Source organism: Phocoena phocoena, chromosome 15 (assembly GCF_963924675.1).
Source record: "Phocoena phocoena chromosome 15, mPhoPho1.1, whole genome shotgun sequence".
NCBI classification, from domain to species: domain Eukaryota; kingdom Metazoa; phylum Chordata; class Mammalia; order Artiodactyla; family Phocoenidae; genus Phocoena; species Phocoena phocoena.
In genome coordinates this window covers 73,092,596-73,113,399 of record NC_089233.1, presented here as the reverse complement: position 1 = coordinate 73,113,399, position 20,804 = coordinate 73,092,596, and the positions used below count along the sequence as shown (strand labels likewise).

Here is a 20,804-nt window from a genome sequence, read left to right as displayed (position 1 = left end):
CCGACACTGGGAGAGATGGCTAAGCTAGTGAAAGCCCCACTGAGCACCTTCAGACCCTGCCTCCTCCCCGGCCTCGGGGGAGCACTGGCTCCTTGCCTAGAGGTCCTCAGAGCACAGCCAGGTGCCTGCAGAGGCCACACGCCCCGACCAGGTACCTCTGACCTGCTCTTCCTCCTGACCCTTGACTGGAAAACATAGCTGGCTGCCCACTCACTGGGCTGGCTCCAGGGCCAGCAGGCATCTAGGTTTCTGCCTCGACGCAGCTACCTGCCCTCTGCTCCCCAGAGGGATCAGTGAAGCTGATACCAGCTGTGGGAGTTTGGGGCTTGCAGATTATTGATGCAGGGAGGGCTCTGGACCCTTCAGACCTCCTGGACGTAGGTGGAGGCCACCAGGGACCCAGGTGTGGGGACCACAGGATGAGAAGTTAGTAAGATACCGGAGCCCTCGGTTGGGTGTGCAGGCCCAGGGCTCATGAGAAGGTGAGCCTGGATGTAGCGGGCTGTGGTCCCAGAAGTTGCTCCAGGTTCCTCAGCCTTCTCTGCCCTCAAGACCCTCACACATTCTTGAGGGAGGGAGGTGGTTCTGTATTTCCTTTTACAAATGAAACGAGGTGGCAACACGATGGGGGCCCGGGAAGGAAGGGAAGGCATGGGGCCTATTTACAGGGGACTTGGAGTGAGTCTGAGGTGGGAGGTTGGGGGGATGCGGGCAGGGAGGGGAAGCCCTGGCAGAGCTGTAATCTTCCTATGTCATTGGCAGTCTGGGTCCTGCTGCCACCCCAGAAGGAGGGTCCTGGGATCCACTCAGCCCTAAGAGGCCTGAGCGCCAGCAGTCCAGACCAGCACCCTGGGGCTCCTCCTCCCCGCAGGATGTGTTAAGTGGAGTGAGGCTCCCGGCTGGGGCCCTGCTCGCGGCCTGAGTCCCTGTCCTTGGCCTCCGAGGAGGACGACGAGGAGCCGACAGAGCCATGGCTGCGGCCCAACTGCCGGTAGGCGGCGCTCAACTCCTGCAGCCGCTCGGGCGTTGGCCCCCACTTGGCAAATCCAGGGTCGTTCTGTAGGAAGAGCACGGCCGTGCTGTGGACGGCCTTGTAGTGCATTTCCTCCCTGCGGGCAGAGGCAGCGGCTCAGGGAGGGGCCCTGCCTGGCAGCCCAGCCCCCCTGCCCCACCCGCCCAGCCCCCCTGCCCCACCCGCCCAGCACCCACTTCTTGCAGACATGCTGGGAGCCGCTGCGGTACTCGTGCTCGAAGGCAGGCAGGACCAGCTGGTGGCGCTTGAAGCGGCTCTGCTCCATGCGGGTGAGCGCTGGGGTCGGGGGTTCCCGCCACTCGGGGATGAACACGATGAAGGACAGGGGCTCTGGCGAGCTCTCGAGCAGTTTCTGTGGGAGGGGCCCACGGTGGCCATCAGGGCCTGGCCCTCCAGCAGCCGGCCATCTTGCTCGCCGCCCCCCACCCGTGGCGACACACCCACCTCAAAGTGAGAGACCATGGCGTCCATGAGCTCCTCGCAGAAGGGAGGGTTGGCCTCGAAGGAACCACTCAGCGGGGAGAAGTCCAGGCAGGGCCTGGGGACAGAGGTGAGCATTTCAGGTCCCACCAGGACCCAGTCCCTCCACCAAAAACAGGCGCTGCCCCCATGTGTAGGCAGCCACGTTGGAGAGATGGCTCTGGGCAGGCCAGAGGCCAAGAGTCACCCTTAATTCTGGGACAAGGTGCGGCCATCTCTGTTGAATGGATGAGGACACAGGCTCAGGCTCGGTGGCCCAAGTTCACTGAACTGGTTAGTGGAGGAGCTGGAGCCCCAGTCCAGTTCTGATCCCAGTGCCACCACAGCACGAGCCACACCCAGGAATCCCCTGCTGCCGAGCTTGCCCTCTTGCCAGCCGGGCGGCAGCTGCCCCTCTCATCCATCCGCACCCCCAGGCCCCCGCCACACCTCTCACTCCTCTCAGTGCCCGGAACCGGGCGCTGCTGCTCCACACCTGGGCTAATTCTCTTGCGAGCCACAGGCTGGGTGAGGGCGTGGCACAGGCTCCCACACACTGAGCCACATGTCCAAGGTCACACAGCTGGGGGGTGGGGGCGGGGCAGGGATTCCACCCCAGACTGCCCAGCTCCAAAGCCCTCAAGCCTCGGGGAGCAGCTGACCCAGGTGGGCTCTGTGCTCTGGAGGATGGCTGCCTGGGCAAGCGGGAACCCACCGGGCCCGGACCCTCACCCGCGGGAGCCGAAGTAGCCGTCCGTGTCGGGGAAGGCGGAGCAGTACTGGCGAAAGTAGCAGTTGAGGGGTGAGGCGAAGCACTCAAAGCTGACGCCGAAAAGCCGGTGGAGGGCCTCGAAGACGTGCACGGGCAGCGACCCCTGCAGGCCTGTCCCCTCGTAGAGGCCCACGCCGAACATCATCTGCAGAGCAGTGGCGCTCAGCCTCTGGGGCGCAGCCCCCCCCGCTCCAGAGGAGCCCCCCACTCCAGCTGCCCCAGGCTCGTACCTGGTACCGGCGGAGAAGACACCAGACTCGGGGCAGGAACCTCTCAAAGGCAGAATCGTCGATGCAGCTGTAGCGGTAAAGGAGCCACTGTAGGACAGAAAGCAGGGGGCTTCAGCAGCAGCCCTTCCCTCCCTCGTCACTGCCTCCTGCAGAGGACTCCAGGTCCAGAAAGATCAGCCCTTCACATCCCCCTCCTGGGGCACCTGCCTCCCCCACCCCCCAGCTCTTACCAGCTTGCTGAAGTAGTTGCGGCTGACCTTGACCATCTCGCCCTTATACCGGATGCAGACCACGTTATTCTCCACGTGCATTTCCACGCTGGGCATGGGAGGTGCAGACACGGCCAGCCGTACTGGGTAGCAGTACACCAGGCGGGGCTCCACCTCGGGGGCCTCCACCTCCTCTGTGGGCAGGAGAAGAGTGAGGGGCCGCCAACTCTCACCCTGGACAGCCTCAGTGCCTACCGAGGGCCAGGCGCTTCACACGCGCATCCCAGTAACCAAGGGCGGTAAGTCTCACCCTGTGGAGGAGCAAACTGCAGCTCAGACAGTTCGGTAACGAAGGAAACAGCTAGGCAACTGGCAGGCGCGAGAACCAGTGGCCCACGTCAACACGCTCCGTACTGACTCGGGCCCCTGGGCCACCACGCCTTGGGGCCTGGTAGCCAAGCTGTGGGTTTGCTGCCAGGCAGAAGTATGAGACCTGCACTGCCTCCGTCATCATAGTCACAATACCTTATTTAGGAATCTTTTGGGGCCCAGCACTTTAGTTCCCACGGAATCCTCACACGCTCCTGTGGCCAGGAGTCACACCTCAGTGAGGCTTGCAGAGAACGGATGTGAAAGCAGGTCCACCTAACTACTTATCCCTGGCCTGTCTCGCTCTCCCTCCTCCGGCTCTCCCTTTCTCATCCCTTCTCCTGTTTCCTAGAGGAGTGCTAAAACCCCAGAGCCGAAGGCCACAGCAGATCTCGCCCCAAGCACTGCCGGGAGAACCAAACCAGTTGGCGGCCTTGAGGCTCAGCCTCACTTGTCCCTTTGTCAGGGCCCAGGATACTGAGTTGGTGGCGTCACAGCTGGCTCCTTGCCACCTGGCGCCTTACCTGGGATGTTGTTTTCCTTGAGAATGGCAAGGTGCTTCTCTCGGATCCGTTTGACGTACTCCAGAGAGATGTGGTAGATCTTACTGCAGATACCCTCCACGGAGTCCTTGGCTGCGGCCGAGACGTGGGGGCCACACTGCCTCCGTAGATGCTCCAGGCGATCCTGGAGGAGACACTCCTGATCAGGGCTCTGGTGGGCTGGCTGGGGAGGGCTGTTAGATTCCAACAGTCCTCGTTCTGAAACAGGCTGTGCTACTTACTAGCTGTGTCACTTGGACAAATCCCTCAGCATCTGTGAATCTTATTCCTCAGCTGCTAAGGGAACACAAAATACTTACCTAACAGGGCAGTTTGAACATTAAATGCGATCATTCCCATTAAGGGCTTGGCAAGCCCCCGACATACAGTAAGTGTACGATAAATGCCAGCACTTATTGTTGGGGTTACACTGGGCCAAATCCCTTGATACTTGCTGGGGAAACAGACAAACCAGGCACAATCCCTGCTTATAAGGCATTTGCAGTCTACGGGGAGAAAGACTATTGTAAAACAGGGGCTCTGTGGTCACTGCAGATTTGCAATTTGAGCTTTTAGCAATTTGTAATTATGCTGAATTGCATGTGTCAAAGTGATGGGTGAAAGTGAGTCACTCTGGCTAGCGAGTACACCTACCTTTGTCACTCTCTACGTGTCAAGTACACAGTTACTATCGTGAAGTGCGAAACCTTGTCTCTTGTGAAAAATGGTCCTGAAAAGAAAGCCCATTGCTAGTGCTGGTGGAGAGTTAAAGAAGTGATGGGTTTGGGCCAGAAAACAGAATTGTTTTGGACACATTAAAAGTGGGCGATTGAATCTGGTGGTAGCTCTTAACTGAAATAGGGCCACACACACCCAAGAAAAGGCAGTTTGTCGATCTGTTTCCAAAAATCTAAAGGGAGGTGTTGAACATTCATTAAGTTGAAAAGGCAGCTACTTATGGTGTGCGGCCGAGCACAGGATTCTGTTAAGAACGCGAACGGAAATGTTCTTTGGGAGAAAGCCAGGAGCCTAGAGGAACATCTTCAGACGTGAGTTTGGGGACTGATGACTGTCAAAGGTCCACTCTACTACTGTACGGAAGGCTGCCGTGGGGCCCGCCCAGCCTCGGCAGGCAGAGTGGGCTTCTCGGAGACAGTGGCCACAGAGCCGTTCCACCACTGGCCTTCCGGCTGGGGCCACTCACCATATAGTCCTCCTTGGAGGCGGAGTGGTCCTTCCGCAGCCAGCTGAAGGTATCCTCCACGTTCCACTTGACCACCTTCCTGCTGTCGGGAGATGCACTCCTGCCAGTTGAGGGTACATAAAGGGGCCGGCTGTTAAGCGTCTGCTCCACCCTCCCTCCTCCTCCCATCCTACTTCCACTGGCATTTGGGCATCAACACCCAGGCTGACATCATGACCCTTGTTCTGCCTTTGGGAGCTGGCCCCACTCCTGCCACCAAGTGCAAGGACAGGGCCCTGAGAGTGGGCCAAATGGCCTGTGCCCTCCTCCCCCACTCTGCTCAGAGTCCCCTTGAGCCAGGGTCACGAGACAGAGCCAAACCTGGACTCGATGAGCCGCCTGGCAGCCTCTGCGTATTTGAAGAGCAGACGCTTGGCTTCCTCCCGGAACTTGATTCGGGATAACCTGGGTTAGAGAGTAGGCAGAGTTAGAGTCCTTCTATACCGGCCTGGGCACACAAACCAAGTTGCCGGGGTCGGCCCCAGCTGCGGGGCTGTACCTGATGGGAATGTCATTCATGATTTCGCGAAACATGGAAGGTGACACGACCGGTTCGCAGTTGCTCGGCAACAGAGGATCAGAACCTTTGTCCACGACCTTGCGCTCCAACATCCAGCGGTTGAAGGATTCCCGGGGGGGCTCGATGCCTGTGGGACGGGAGAGCTGATGAAGGTCTGGGTTGAGTCAGCGGGCTCCACGCCAGCCGGCACAGGAGGCATGGCATGGGCACTGGAGGTGCAGCAGTAAACAAGACAGCCCCTGTTCTGTCAGGAGCTTAGTCCCAGGCAACATTTCCCAGAGTATTCTGAGAATTGCTAGTTTTATAAAGGGTGTTACAAAGGGTAACAAAGAGGGGAGGGATGGATTCTATATTTCAGCCAAGTTAAGCAGGCTTACCTGCTACTTAATAAAAGCTACAGTTTATTACGCACTTATTCCTTGTAGTAACGCTGTGAGGTATAGGTGCGCGGGTTTTTATGCCCTTTTACAGATACGTGACAAGGCTTCGAACAGTGCCTGGCAAACAGTGAGCACTGGAAGTGTTAATGATTGGTTTTGTTGTTTGGGCGTTACTGATCCCAGCCACCCTTTATGTAGGCACTGTTACTGTCACTATCTTACAGATGAGGAAACTCAAGGGCAGAGAAGTTAATCGATAAACCCGAGGTCACAGAGCCAGTGGTTAGTGGAGCCGGGACCCCTCCACAGCACACACTCAACCACTGGGCTCCACTGTGCCATTCCCCGAGCCCCACTGGCCAAGCCCTAGCTCTTGCTAACGGTGGATGGAAGCAACGGAGGCTTGGGCCCAGGAAGCAGTTACCCTCTCGCTGCTGGCACAGCTCCCGGTAGTGCTGCCGAAGCTTCAGGATGAGCTGGGAACGGAGCAGCTCCACCTCGGGATGCGGAGGCAGCACCTCTGATGGCCCCCGGTGCTTGATGACAGCGTTGGTCTGAATGTCGAGATCCCAGTACACCCTTGGGGCACAGACGGGAGCAATGAGGAAAGGGATGCCCTGCCTGCCACCCCACAGTCCCAGGCAGGCCGACCATCAGTGATCGGCACTCCCAAGCCAATCAGCAGGGACTCACTCAGTGGGTCGGAGGAGAGCTGCCTGCTGTTTATCTTCAGGGGATGTCCCCCAAATCTTCAGGGTTGGGGTTCCTGGGACGCTGGGGGAGCTGGGCACTGACGGGCCCGTGGGTGTCATGGGGATGTCAATCTGGAGCAAGAGTCAAAGGCGTCAGCTCAGGAGAGTTGGCCCACGCGTCGACGCCGTGTGCACCTGGTGCGCTGCGCCCCGGGCCCCCTCCTGACCAGTCTGCCGATGCTCAGCGCTCACAGGGGACCTGACTGGGCTGCCACGGCCCAGCCAGCTCCTGAGTCCACACACACTCACCTTGGGCTTCTTCACGCCATTGCCGCTGGGCTGCTCTTCCGAGAGCTGCCGCTTTCGGGGCTTGTTCTCAGCCGGGGGGGTTTCCACCAAGCTTGAGTCTTGGGGCAGAGGGGTCGCATTCAGCCCCAAAGGGTCCGACTGGTGGAGGGAGACCAGCAGAGTTGCAACCAGGGCCAGCGGCTTAGGAGTCCCAGTACTGCGGAGGCCTGACGCCTCCCGCGCCCCCGCTCCCACTCCTTGGCGAAGAGCAGAGGGGCTGGGATGCGGGAGGGACGCTCGGCTCCACTCCTGCCTGCTCCTTGCGACTGTGCACCCCGGGGGAGTGCTTCCCCTTCCTAATTCCCTCACCTTCAGAACAGCCAAGCTGAGACCGACCTCGCCACTGAAAAGGTGATTAAAGGACCAGTTTAACATGACATCTGGGGCTTCCCTGGTGGCGCAGTGGTTGAGAGTCCGCCTGCCGATGCAGGGGACACGGGTTCGTGCCCCGGTCCGGGAAGATCCCACATGCCACGTAGTGGCTGGACCCGTGAGCCATGGCCGCTGAGCCTGCGCGTCCGGAGCCTGTGCTCCGCAACGGGAGAGGCCACAACAGTGAGAGGCCCGCGTAATGCAAAAAAAAAAAACAAAAACAAAAAAAACATGACATCTGGCACGGAATCAGTGCCCAGTACATGTTAGCTGCTTTTCCTTAAGAACCAGAATGGGGGACTCCACTGGCAGTCCGGTGGTTAGGACTCCGAGCTTTCACTGCTGAGGGCGCAGGTTCAACACCTGGTGGGGGAACTAAAGATTCCGCAAGCCGCTCAGAGCGGCCAGAAAAAAAAGAACTAGAATGAAAATTAGGAATAAAGGGAAAACTCAAAGAGACTCTGGGAAGTCTTCTGGAGACACCGAGGGTATGTGTGTGACGGTGGGCAGGAGACACCGAGGGCAGGTGTGTGACGGTGGGCAGGAGACACCGAGGGCAGGTGTGTGACGGTGGGCAGGAGACACCGAGGGCAGGTGTGTGACGGTGGGCAGGAGACACCGAGGGCAGGTGTGTGACGGTGGGCAGGAGACACCGAGGGCAGGTGTGTGACGGTGGGCAGGAGACACCGAGGGTAGGTGTGTGACGGTGGGCAGCAGGGCCTAAGCCTGAAGTCCCTCAGGTGCGAGTCCTGCTCTGCCTCTTACTGGCTTGAGGTCTTGGGCCAGTCACTTCCCCTCTCTGAGCCTGTGTCTTCATCTGCAACGTGGGGGTGGATCGTGCCAAGAAAGGCTGCCCCAGCTGACGGCAATCCAAAAGCCCACATTCCCGCCAGACAGCCCGTGCCCCCACTTCCCCATCACGTGGACATTCCAGTTCCCAGACAGTGCTCCTCCCCGCACCCGACTTCACTCAGCCTACCTTCTCACCTTAAACGCTGGTTCACAGAGAAGCCTTCCCTGTCCCCTTCCCTTCCCCAGACCCGCTAAGAATCCCGGCTGTATCTGACACAATGCTTCACGCAGGTGCTACATTGTGACCTCCTGGCCCCTCCAGTAGACTGTGTCCCCGGAGCATGCAGAGGCAGGACCAGGTCTACCTTGTTAACAAGCACATCACAGGCACAGTGCCCAACATGCAGGACGAGCTCAGCATCGTACACTACAATCATCTTTCTAGGTGTCAGACAGTCTCTCCTACTGAAGTATAGGTTCCATGAGGGCAGGATTGTGTCTGTCTTGCTTGGCATTGTGTCCCCAGGTCCTGACACAGGGCTAGGTACGTAATAGCTGCTCTGGGTACATTTGGGGAAGGCCCAGATGCCAGAAGCCGCCAAGACCCCTGCCCGAGGCCGGCACTCACAATCACATCGTGCTGGCCCAGCACGGGCATCTCCCACAGGGACTGGTTGGTGAATCGGTTGAAGTAGTAGGGACGGTTCTCCCTTCTGCTCCAGCACTTCTCCCAGCCAGCGTGCACCAGCTCCTCTGCAAGCAAGCACGGAGCCCAGCCAGGGTCAAGACTGCTCCCAGGCACCCTTCCTACCCCACCACCCAACCACTGCCCCTCGCCAGTACCTGGGAGGTCCTGCACCAGGCGGACGGGCTTTGGAGAACAGGGCTGGCTCTGATTGGAGGTGCCTGGGGAGTGACTCAACAAGGATGCTTCCTCCCGGGGGCTGCCGTGATTCTCATTGGCCATCTCAGCACCCACACCGGACCTGCCACACAGAGGACCGAAGGGTGTCAGGGCCAGCAGGGCACGGAGGTCAGTTCCACCCCCCGCACTGCACCCCAATTACAATCCACAAGGGCCCCGGTGACCACCTGCACATGTGGAGAAACCAATCCAGTCCCTTCCTGGACGGCCAGCCTTGTGCCACAGGAGCCCTCAACTGTAAATGGGTGCACTCCCGTTGCTCTTTTGGCCTGGAACACTCTTTCCCCGCTTCTCTGCCTGGCTTGCCACTAGGTCCACATCCTCCAGGGACCCTTCCTCGATCCTCCCTTCCCCAGGCTCGGTGATCAGAGTCCTAGGATTGTAGGATTGTAGCACTCAAATAGTCTGGTCCATTAACTTGGTTTGTCTCCCCATTAGACTGTCAAAACTCCCAGGCCTCAGTACTGGGTACAGTTCAGCTCTCTCCAGTGCTCAGCATGGTACCTGGACCCAGCAGGAGCTGTATTCATTCTGCCAATGTTTACAAAGCACCAACAGTGGCAGACAAGACAGAACAGAGTCTGCCCTTGAGAAGCTGTTACCATAAGAAGAAAGAGTAGCTGCTCCTCTTTCCTTTCCCTATCCAGTAAAACCTAACTGGAACACAGCACAGCCCAGGAAGGGGCATGGCACCTAATTAGATGCCTGTTCTACACTACAGAGCAGGAAGAACCAGCAGGACTGAGAAGGAATACCGAGTTTAGTCCTTCATAATCCCCAGGTGAAAATATACTTTAAACACCAGGAAGAAGGTCAGCTCCTTCTGATTTGTATTCCTAACTACCCCACCCAAAGCACACCCAGCACAAGCCTCGATGGCCAAAGTGGTTCCCAACCTGGCTGTCAGACTCCTAGGGGCCAACTGAGGTCAGCCTGGTGCTCCTAAAGTTGTTTTCAATGTCACAACACCCAAAAGAAGTCAAACATTTACCCACAAAAAGACCACAAAGGCACATTTAAACACTGGTTATCTTTGCTACTGAAATTTTATCAACTGACTGTTGTCACATTGATTATCTCACGACAATCAGAAGCTCTGACGGTTGTTGGCGACATCATAGCGATCACTGGCTTGTTGATTTTATTGTACACCCAGTCACAGACATCTTTGTTAATTTGGAAAGGGGAAAATGAACGGTTACTTCGTCTGTACAGTTTGGCAGATAAAAATGCAGGGAACAAGAGAACACACATACAACAAAAGGGGGCCAGGATAAAAAGGTTTGGAACCACTGACCAAGGGGAGATGCCTTGGTCCTCTGGGGAAGAGGAATTCCTGGTGCCTCGGGGCGGACCCACAGGTCTCAAGGCTGAACAAGGTCCCTCTTTCTCTCACCCTCTGGGGTCTGCAACGCTAGCATGAGAGGGCTTTCTTCTCCGGCCAGATGGACCCCCTGGTCCCACAGAGGCAGTGGGGAGGCCTGCAGGAAAGCGTGCAGTGCAGGCGTGTGGGCTGGTCAGCAGTGGAGTGGACGGGAGCCCAGGGGATTCCTTGCATCAGCAACTGCAGAGCAAAGGGAAGAAAAGAGAGTCACAGCCCTGTGAAACGCTGCAGAGCAGGGACGACAAGAGGGGCAATGACACAGGTTCACACTCACACACTTGCAGCCTGCACCGTCCCACGGGACCCTGAGTTGAAAAGGGCCCTGAGACTGGTTTAATGCTCTGCTGTCACGGTCTTCACATCTTTAATAAACTTTTAACAAGGGGCCTGTGTTCTCATTTGTACATTTCATGTCACAAATTATGTAGCTGGTCTGGCCAACCACAGTACCCCTAAGACGAAAGTGAACAACATACGTATCACAGGTTGGGAGTGGGCACGGTCCCAAGCCACCCACAGTGAGGGAAAAACACATTTCTTTGAATCAGGTCTTTAATTTTAAAAATAATAATAATCCATGTCAATGCATTATATAACACAGCGTGTTCACCTTCACTGAAATATTTTCCCCAAGAAATACTGTGTGATACTGATGCACCAGGTAGGTGAACTATGCAGAGGAGGGACAAGCAACACAGCTTAGTGAGGCCAAATGGGGGCTCCGCAGTGTTTCCAAAACCAGCTGTGCATCAGAACCACCAGGGAACTTGTTAAAAAAAACCCTCAGATTCCTGTCGCTCACTCCACATCGTAGAGATGGGGAGGGGAGATACACAAGAATCTGTATCTTTTAAACACAGCTCAAGAGTGGGACTGGGAGACTGGGTGACTAATCTCACTTTACACCACTTCAAATCTTTACCAACTTTTTTATGATTAAAAAGTTTTTTAATTTCCCAGGTGATCTGGATGCAGCAGGTCGGTGCTGCATCAACCCTGGGTTTGCACAGACCCCGGTTCCAGAAGCTTCTGCCACTTTCCGAATTAGAACCAGAATCACTCAACCTCTACGGTCTCGATGTGTAGAGCTAAGCACACTGTACTAAGTGCAAGTTATCTCTGCAAGTAAGAGATAACTGCTATTACTAAGGAAAAGTTTTTATTTATCCTGTGGCTTCCCGGCCCCCACTCATACCGCAGCTCGACAAGGGCCAACAGCATAAGGATAAACAAGCGTATCTGCGGAACCAGAGGAACACACCAGAAGGAAGAGAGAGTCCGACTCCAGGATTGGAGGAAGACGGGGCGGGATCATTTCACTAACGCACCAATCAGAATACTCCGGCCCAATAGGGAGCAAAGGGCTTCCAAAGTGCGCAGGCGCGGGGGGGCGCGCGATGGAGGGGAGGGCCCAACCCCCGCCGCGCGCGCACCTTCCCCCTACCCGCCAGCGGGGGCGGGCTGTTTGGCGCGCGCGCGCCAGCCCATCTCCCGGGCTCCGCCCCCCGCCCCGCCGCGCGCTCCCGCCCCCGGGCTGAGGCGACTCAGAGTCGGAGACCGACACAAAGGCGGTGGCGGCGGCAGCGGCGGAGGGGCTCTAAAGACTGGTCCGCCCGCGCTCCCCGGACCCAACTCCCTCATCCAGGTCACCGGCCCGGCCGCCCACCAGTGGGCCTAAGATGGCGGCGGCGGCAGAGACGGGGCAAGCGGTAGCCTCGAGCGGAAAGCGCCGGAGGGGCCACCGCCGCCTGGCTTCGGACCCCGGACCCTGGCGCGGCTCGCGGCGGGACTATGGCTTCCTGGGGCTCTTACCTGCCCGCAGCGGACTCGAGGGGACGCGGCTACACGTTCTGCTCGACCGCCCGTTTTGCCGCCTCCGCCTCGCCCTCCCCAACGCCGCTGCCGCCATCTTGTGTCCCGGGCCGGGACTCCGCGCTGCGCATGCGCTGGTACCGCCTCTGAGGGACCTCGCCGCTGCCGCGCCGCCATCTTGAGTGTGGCAGGACAGGCTGACTCTTTAGACCTCGCTTGCTGTGGGCCCCCTCCCCTTCCTGCCGTCCTTCCCTGCTGTTCCTGCGGGTCTAAGGAGCGGGAGGCAGCTTTGCGGGCCCTGGGGTGTGGACTGAGGCAGGAATGAACCCACGAGCACGCTCCCTGCCTCAGTTTTCCCCGCAAGCACACCCGCTGGGGCCCCAGGACCTGGGTGGGCGGTGCGCTGGCAGTCGGGCTGAGTGTGCGCACCAGGAGGCGCGGAGCGGGCTTGAAACCTGCGGGGGCTGGGCTCAGACGCCCACCTGGGGGCGGAGTCCTGGTGACGTAATCTCTGGACGCACAGAGGACCTGGGTCTTGCCTGCGGCGCGGCTCCGCCACTTCCGGGCAGTCGCTTGCAGTCTTTGGACCGTTGTCCGAATGTTTTCCAGCCATTTCTTATATGCAGGCTGCATGCACATCGAACTTTCTCCCCTAATGAGGCTGCATAAGTTCTAAGAGCCCCTGAGTAGAAGAAACTCAAAATAGCCCTGAGAGACATATAATAAAGATGGCTTTTGGCAAAGTTGGGAAATTATAAACTAAATGCATCAGAGGGCTTTCCAACACTGATATCAGTGGTTGCTAGTTGCAGTGCAAAACCTGAGACCTCAGGCCGGCCACAAAAGTTAACCCAGCAGGAGAATGGCAGTCGCCAGGTCCCTGGCTGCCTGCAGGATTCTTTGGTAGAGGTGAGCAGGCGACTCGCTAGCTCCACCTCCCTCTGGCCTCCCCAGTAAGCCGACCTCCCAGTGACAGCTTAGGAAGACAGGCTTGCCACCTGCTGTTCGACTTGCTCTTCCCACGTAGATCCTGAGGCTGCAGATACCCCAGCTGGGCCTCCTCTCCTGTCCGTGGTGCCTGGTCCCAGAAGCTTGGTGGGGTTGGGGGAGTGCCAGCAAACCCGATGCAGTAGTGTGAACAGTAATTAAGAACTAGGGTTCCCATCAGTCTGACTGGGTTCAAACTCCTCCTCCACCCGAGATGTAGATGTGTGGCCTTGAAGGAGTTGCTTAACCTCTTTACGCTTTAGTTTCCTCTAATGGAGGATAAGGCTGCCTACCTCATCAAGGTTTGGTAAGAATTAACTGGGATGCTGCCTGTGGAAGTACACAGCACAGCAACTGACACTAACAGATGTTAGCTCTTATCACCTCACGGGGTTTGAGGCTTGCTCCATGTAGATCTGAGACCTCTGGAAATAAACCAGCTCCTTGTAGGCACAGCAGGTGCAGCGATCCTTCCCTCACAGTGCATACAGCTCACCTGAGAGGCTTGACAGGCAATCAGATGCAGGGTCCCCACCTCAGGGGAACCACTTGTCCTGCTTTGCCTGGGACAGTCTTGATTTATGTCTGTTGTCCTGGCATAATTATTAAAATGGCTTCCTTTCTCAAAAGGGCCCTCATTTGGACAATAAATTATATGGTCACTCTAGACTTACAGAATGCCCAGTTTTACAAGCTCACTAGCTAGTTCTTATTAACACTGGAGTGTAAAAATCATATAGTGATGGTTACATGTTCGTGCCTTCATGTTTTCAAAGTATTTTTTCATTCCTTGTTCAGATTCTCTTATTATCAAAGCATCAAACTTCCCGAGTGCCTATCCTAATCTGTCCTCTCTGAACCCTGAGAGTAGAAAAGATTAGATCAAATCTACACATGAGGAAACTGAAGCTGGGGGAGGGGGCAGGGGTGAAATGATTGTCCAGGTTCACAGCCATGAAGTAAGAGAACTGGGATCTTAAGCTCAGGGTTCTTAACACCAAAACCTAAGGCTGATTCCTTAAAACCACACTGCTTCTCTCTCTTGTGGAGAAGGGAATCTGGACTCGGGGCAGGTGACTTGTCTGAGCTCACATAGTGGTCCTGGACATTTCCACTTCAACGTCTTGTAGGTTTCTCTACCTCAGAGCATTAAACACTGCTCTTCACTTACTTTGCGTCCCCAAACTTGTTCTTCCCGTTATATCCTCATTCCTTCTCTCTATCATTTCTACTACTTAGAGCAAGCTCTACTACGTAGAGCAAGCATTATTTTAAAAATCTTTTTCTTGTGAAGAATAGTACATATAGGGACTTCCCTGGTGGTCCAGTCGTTAAGACTCCACGCTTCTCTCAATGCAGGGGGCCCGGGGTTCAATCCCTGGTCAGGGAACTAGATCCCTCATGCCGCAACTAAGACCTGGTACAGCCAAATAAATAAATAAATATTTTTTAAAAACAGTACACATGCAGGAAGGCACACAAAACAGAAAGGTAGATGATTTGTCACAGAGTGAATGTGGTAAATGTCACTCAGGTCAAGATACTGCGAAGCACAGGGTAATCACTGTTCCCACTACTTTTGCGATAATCACTTCCATGCTTTTATAGTTTTACCACCTAAGCATGCATCCCTAAAGACTATCCCTTCATTTCACCTGTTCCTCAAACTTTATATAAATGGAATTATATGTGTTTCCCTTCTTTTGCTCAACGTTGCACTTGTAAGACCCATCTAAGTTGTTGCATGTAGCCATAGTTAATTTTCATTGCTGTATCCTGTCTTCCAATGTATATTTCTCTACTCCACTGTTGGGGGATATTGGAAGCCCCCACCCTGTACCTCTTTACTGAATTACTACTGGTTTGGAGATCAGTCCCCAAACCGGTCTTCTGATCCTCCAGCCCTGCTTCTCTCGTGGTCCATAATCCACCATGCAGTCACGGGGATCTCTTTAAGTCTGGTCATACTGCAAATCTGACCAAGTCACCCTGGCCTTAAAACCCTTGAATGTCTCCCCACTGACTGCACAATAAAGTCCCAAACCCTTACCTTGGCTTCCAAGACTATAGTTATGAGAGCTACTATGGCAGGGCGTTTGCTAGGGGCTGCACCAAGCACTTTACATACGTTCATGTTATTCACAGTCCGGACCTTCAAACCATCTCTCTTTCATTTGGTCCCAGTGATCCTTATAATTTCCCTAAATGTGCCGCATTCTCACTTGATCCTGGGCCTCCGCACATGCTGTTTGCTCTCACTTTTCCTCCCCCTTTGCCTAATTCAGCCTTCATCTTAACTGAGATGTTGCCTCCACTAGGCAGCCTTCCCTGAACTTGCCTGAACCCAGGCTAGGCTAGGTCAGGTCTCCTCTTCTGTATTCCCCTAACGGCCTGTGCTCAGTGTTTGTCCATTTTCTCCATCCACGAGGCTGTGGACTGCTTAAGGGCGGGGACGGACAGGGCTTGTCACCCCTGCAGTCCCCAGACCCAGCGCTCTGCCCAAGCCTCTGTAAATATTTGTTGACCACAGACAGACCACACTGGGTTGAAGTCTTAGTGACTTTTTCAGGTATCCCCATCTCTATTCCAGGCTCTGGTTTCTGTGGTGGGAACACCAAGGCAGCACCCTTTGGGACACCAAGAAAAACATGAGTTGCACAATGTGGCAGAGTCCCTGCCAGCAGCCTGGGGTCGTGTACTCCCAAGATGGGTTTGAGCAGGTCAACCAAACATCCTGGGGCTTTCGAGCAGTCCATCAACTTTTCTGTAGAAGCCTCACTAGACAGCAGATCTGGGTTGGGAGAGATGGTAAGCAGAGCTCCTCCAGACATAGCCAGTCCTGGACGTGAAACCGAGCAGGACCCTGTGGGGCTCCTGAGCATAGAAGCTTTTCAAACAGTTGCTAATTAGGAAAGAGAGGGGATACAGAGGCAAGGGAGGAGCAGTCAAGAAACAATAGTGATCAGGCTTCCCTGGTGGTGCCGTGGTTAAGAATCTGCCTGCCAATGCAGGGGACACAAGTTCAAGCCCTGGTCCGCGAAGATCCCACATGCCGCAGAGCAACTAAGCCCGTGCGCCACAACTACTGAAGCCCGCACGCCTAGAGCCTGTGCTCCACAACAAGAGAAGCCACTGCAATGAGAAACCCGCGCACCACAACGAAGAGTAGCCCCCACTCGCCGCAACTAGAGAAAGCCCACGCACAGCAACAAAGACCCAACACAGCCAAAAATAAATAAATAAATAAATTTATAAAAACATAAAAGATTTTACATGTTTTTTTTAAAAAATTTTTTTTAATTAAAAAAAAGAAAAAGAAAGAAATAATAGTGCAGCCTTGGGGCAGGGTCCTTGTTCCACCTCAAGGGATACACATAATATTTTTGAGGTCTTTACAAAACTAAACCCCCAACAAATGGAACATGTTAGCATTCTTCATTCCAGTTTAAAGGAACCAGAGAAGTTCACTAGGAGGAGACCACCTGAGGCCGGATTAAAGGAGCGCAGGCCCTGCACGCACCCTGACCCTTATCAGCAACCTCGCCTTTGAACTATTGCTATAAAAAACTCCTCACCAAATCCTCCCAGGTTGGGACACACGTGGGCCTCTCACTGTTGGGGCCTCTCCCACTGCGGAGCACAGGCTCCGGACGCACAGGCTCAGTGGCCATGGCTTATGGGCCCAGCCGCTCCGCGGCATGTGGGATCCTCCCGGACCGGGGCACGAACCCGCGTCCCCTGCATCAGCAGGCAGACTCTCAACCACTGTGCCACCAGGGAAGCCCGGGACACACAGTTTTGAGGGGCATGAGCCCACTGTTTCCCCCTTTGCCTGGCAAAGCAATAAAGCTATTCTTTTCTACTTCACCCCAAACTCTGTCTCCGAGATTCAACTGGGCACTGGTGCACAGAGGCCGAGTTTCTGGCATCAGCGGGAGCCTGTTATCAGGGCCTCTGAGGACCCTGGCCTCAAATCAGGACAAAGCCATCTCCATATTAAAACGGAAACATAAACATACAGGCTCGGGGTGCCACATACCTTCACCTCCCTGTTCTTTCCCACTACGGCAAGAAGCTGCTGAGAGAGAACCATACATTTTAAGCCCTGAGGCCCTGGCAGTTGGGGAAGGGAGGCTCCAACATGACCCTGTTCCAGGTTGCTTTCCTCCCCACCAAGGCCAAGCCTGAGCTGCCCCGAGACCCTGTTCTGCAGTTGAAGTATCACTAAAGCAGTTTCCAAGGCGAGTGGGCCTGGCCCTAGGAAAGCTTTGGAAGCAGGCTGCCACCCAAGCTGTGGTTTCCACAGGGAGTGGCTCTCTGGCCATTCTGGGACCAGATGAGAGAAGCCAGTTAAGCCAAGAATAGATGAGGGCAATGGGGCGCCTCCTCTGGTCTCCATGGCCCAGAGAGTGTCTGATGTGGCGTGAGGCCCCCTTCCATTTCTTCACTGCCCGATATGTGTTGAGGCCTGCCCCAGAACCTTGAGACAGGCTCTTCATCTTCAGGGAGCCCGCAGAGGAGTGGGGAGGCAGACCCATAAATACACCGTCTGCTACAGGGAGATAAAGGCTCTACTGGGACGACCAGGGGAGTAGGTGTGCAAAGGAGAAAGCTTCAGAAGAGATAACAGTGAGGTGAATTTTGCTGGAAGAATAGGATTTTCCAGGTGGGCAAGGAAGGGGGAAGGGTATGGCCAAGGCCTGGAGGTGTGGAAACGTGTGTTATGTTTGCAGAACTAGTCGGTCTGAGCACTGCCTGGGAGCCCACATCCAGTCCCTGTTCTGGGTTAGGGCCCAGCATGCCCAGGTGGTGTTTCAGTCATCTCAGGATGGGGTGGGGGGCAACAGTGGTGGTCTCCTCCACCCTCCCACCCACTCCCTCCAATGCCCATTTTTCTACTTCGGGCAGCCTGGCCAAGAGCCAGGATGTTTACACCCATACGAGCTGAGTCTGCAGGATTAAATCCCAGACTTCTCCAAAAAAGAAGCCAGGGTGTTAGCTGGCAACTTCCTGAAAGTCTGAGCTCAGAGGAAACAGTGACCTAGAGAAGGAGGAGGACACCAACGGATCCTGGGCCCCAGCTGAGGGGTTTCTAGAACACTTGGCTTCTAACCCAGAGATCTCAACCCTTCATTTGGGTATAATTTAAATACCATGAGATTTATTTGTTTCAAATAGCAATTCGGTGGTTTTTGGTAAATCTACACAGTTGTACAACCATCACAACTCAGAACATCTCCTGCTACAAGATCTCTTGTTCCTGTTTGCAGTCAACCCCTCTTTCCACGCCCCAGTCCCAGGTAACCACTAATCTGCTCTCTGCCTCCATAGATTTGACTTTTTCTGGACCTTTCATATCAGTGGAATCATACAGGGACTTCCCTGGTGGTCCAGTGGTTGGGACTCTGCGCTTCCACTGCAGGCGGCCCGGGTTCCCTGGTCAGGGAACTAAGATCCCGCATCCCGCATAGCTGTGCGGCATGGCAAAAAAAAAAAAAAATCATACAGACTGTAGCTTTTATGTCTTGGTTCTTTCACTTTGCAGAACATTTTTGAGATTCATCCAGGTTTTGGCATTTATCAGTAGCTCATTCTTTTTTGTTTCTGAACAGTATTCCCTTATACAGATAGACCATATTTTGTTTATCTGTTCACCAGCTGATGGACATTTGGATTGTTGCCACTTTTTGGCTATCATGAATTGTGCTTCTGTGAACATTCATGTACAGGTGTTGTGTGAACATATGTTTTCCTTTCTGTTGAGTCAACACCTAGAAGTGGAACTGTTGTATATATAGTACGTTTACGTTTAACTTTCTTTTAAATTTTTTTTTTTTTTTGTGATATGTGGGCCTCTCACTGTCGTGGCCTCTCCCGTTGCGGAGCACAGGCTCCGGACGCGCAGGCTCAGCGGCCATGGCTCACGGGCCCAGCCGCTCCGCGGCATGTGGGATCCTCCCGGACCGGGGCACGAACCCGCGTCCCCTGCATCGGCAGGCGGACTCTCAACCACTGCGCGACCAGGGAAGCCCATTTATGTTTAACTTTCTAAGAAACTGCCAGATGTTTTCCAAAGCAGCTGCACCATTTTATATCCCCAGCAGCAAAGTATGAGGGCCCTCATGTCTCCATGTCCTCGCCAGTACTTACTATTGTCAGTCTTTTATATTATATCATGCTGAGGAACTATTTTTTTTAATTTATTATTACTATTATTTTTTCTTTTGGCCACGCCACGCGGCTTGCGGGATCTTAGTTCCCCGACCAGGGATCGAACCCGTGTCCCCTGCAGTGAAAGCGAGGAGTCCTAACCACTCTCCGCCAGGGAAGTCCCTGCTGAGGAACTTCTTGAAAACACCCACGGGGACTTCCCTGGTGGCGCTGTGGTTAAGAATCCACCTGCCAATGTAGGGGACACGGGTTCGAGCTCTGATCCGGGAAGATCCCACATGCCGTGGAGCAACTAAGCCCATGCGCCACAACCACCGAGCCCGTGTGCCACAACTACTGAAGCCCGGACGCCTAGAGCCCGTGCTCCGCAACAAGAGAAGCCACCACAATGAGAAGCCCGCGCACTGCAACGAAGGGTAGCCCCCGCTAGCCACAACTAGAGAAAGCCCGCCCAGCAACGAAGACCCAACGCAGCCATAAATAAATAATTTAAAACAAAATCCACCTCTTTAATAAAAAACACCCATGGATGCCCTGGCTCCATCCCAGACCAGTTAAATCAGAATCTTGTGGGTTGCGGTCCAGGCATATGTATTCAAAACATAACAAAACGAAGCAGAAAGCTCCCTACTTGAAAAGCTACTAATGTACAGATGGGTTGAGAACCAGTGATCTAATTTTCGGCCTGAAGTTCTGTCCGACTTCACCGAGAGGGAGCTCAAGCTGGCCAGCGGCCTCTCCCACACCAAGAAATATAGGGGCTTGGGGATGAGAAACAAGAAACCTCTCAAGAAGGCACGTGCAGTCCCAGAGCAGATGGGTTGTTGGAATGTGAGGTGAAGGGGCCCGGGAGCGGGTTGGGTCCAGGGGTCCTGATTTCTGCGCAGCCAGATGAGATCCTAATGGGTCACCTCCCACGACTTTAGGGATTGTTCAGGCCTCTCAAGAGATTAGGAAAGTATGACATTTCTGGCTGCAGACCAGCTCCAGATAACCCCGGGGAAATACAAGGAGGTTGGTGGTGCCAGCAGGAAGCACAGGGAGCTTAGAGGCTCAGGGGGGAATTAGGCCAGGGCCACACAGTCGGTGATAAAATCTCCTCCTTTTGGAGGGTCTGCAGATGATAATAACCACCCACTTTCCAGGTACCAGACCCTGGGCACTAGGGATACAGCTACGAATAAGTGTCAGGCTCCTACCCCCATGGAGCTGAGTCTCCTGGAAGAAACAGACAATAAAGAATTAAACAGAAGGACAGGTAATGATGTGGAGGGGGCCTCTCAGTGGGGGTGGCATTTGAGTAGAGATCTGAGTCAGTGAAGGAAGGTAGTCATGCAAAGGTCTGTGTGCAAAGATGTTTCTGGTAGAGGGAAGAGTCTGTGGAAAGCTTGAGACTGAGTGGATTTGGTGTGTTCCAAACAGTGGTAGAAGGTGGAGTTGGAGAGGAAGGTAGGCAAGAGCTAGATCACCTAGGGTTTTTTGGGGGGTCATGGCCAGAGTCCGAGTTTTATTTTGCATGCGATGGGGAGAGAATGGAGGAGGGGTTTGAGCAGGGTAGTAACAC

General features: G+C 54.8%; 1 protein-coding gene across 2 annotated transcripts; it reads right to left on the bottom strand.

Annotated features, from left to right (window-relative positions):
• Positions 1-415: 415 nt before the first annotated feature.
• PCIF1 (phosphorylated CTD interacting factor 1) lies at positions 416-12,199 on the bottom strand. Of its 2 annotated transcripts, XM_065892649.1 has the most exons (17): positions 12,083-12,199; positions 10,283-10,450; positions 8,805-8,947; positions 8,590-8,714; positions 6,759-6,896; positions 6,451-6,581; positions 6,182-6,336; positions 5,357-5,504; positions 5,179-5,262; positions 4,819-4,918; positions 3,597-3,759; positions 2,725-2,897; positions 2,495-2,581; positions 2,225-2,409; positions 1,478-1,571; positions 1,210-1,385; positions 416-1,057 (listed from the first exon to the last, which is right to left on the bottom strand). In XM_065892649.1, exons 3-17 carry the CDS (start codon positions 8,926-8,928, stop codon positions 1,003-1,005), a joined length of 1,938 nt encoding a protein of 645 aa, XP_065748721.1. In that variant the 5' UTR covers positions 8,929-8,947; positions 10,283-10,450; positions 12,083-12,199; the 3' UTR covers positions 416-1,002. The 2 variants fall into 2 exon arrangements, with proteins under 2 accessions (XP_065748721.1, XP_065748720.1); XM_065892648.1 differs by lacking the exons at positions 10,283-10,450; positions 12,083-12,199 and having other exon boundaries at positions 878-1,109; positions 8,805-8,928.
• Between the last annotated feature and the right edge of the window lie 8,605 nt (positions 12,200-20,804).

What these genes read in the sequence shown, in the direction of transcription:
- PCIF1 (XM_065892648.1), bottom strand. Translation starts at nt 8,928, where the DNA reads ATGGCCAATGAGAATCACGGCAGCCCCCGGGAGGAAGCATCCTTGTTG. An exon ending in TGGGCCAGCACGATGTGATT is followed by an intron (nt 6,897 to 8,589) that starts GTGAGTGCCGGC and finishes TCCCTCCACCAG; the next exon opens with TCGGACCCTTTGGGGCTGAA. An exon ending in GTCTTCTCCGCCGGTACCAG is followed by an intron (nt 2,410 to 2,494) that starts GTACGAGCCTGG and finishes ACTGCTCTGCAG; the next exon opens with ATGATGTTCGGCGTGGGCCT.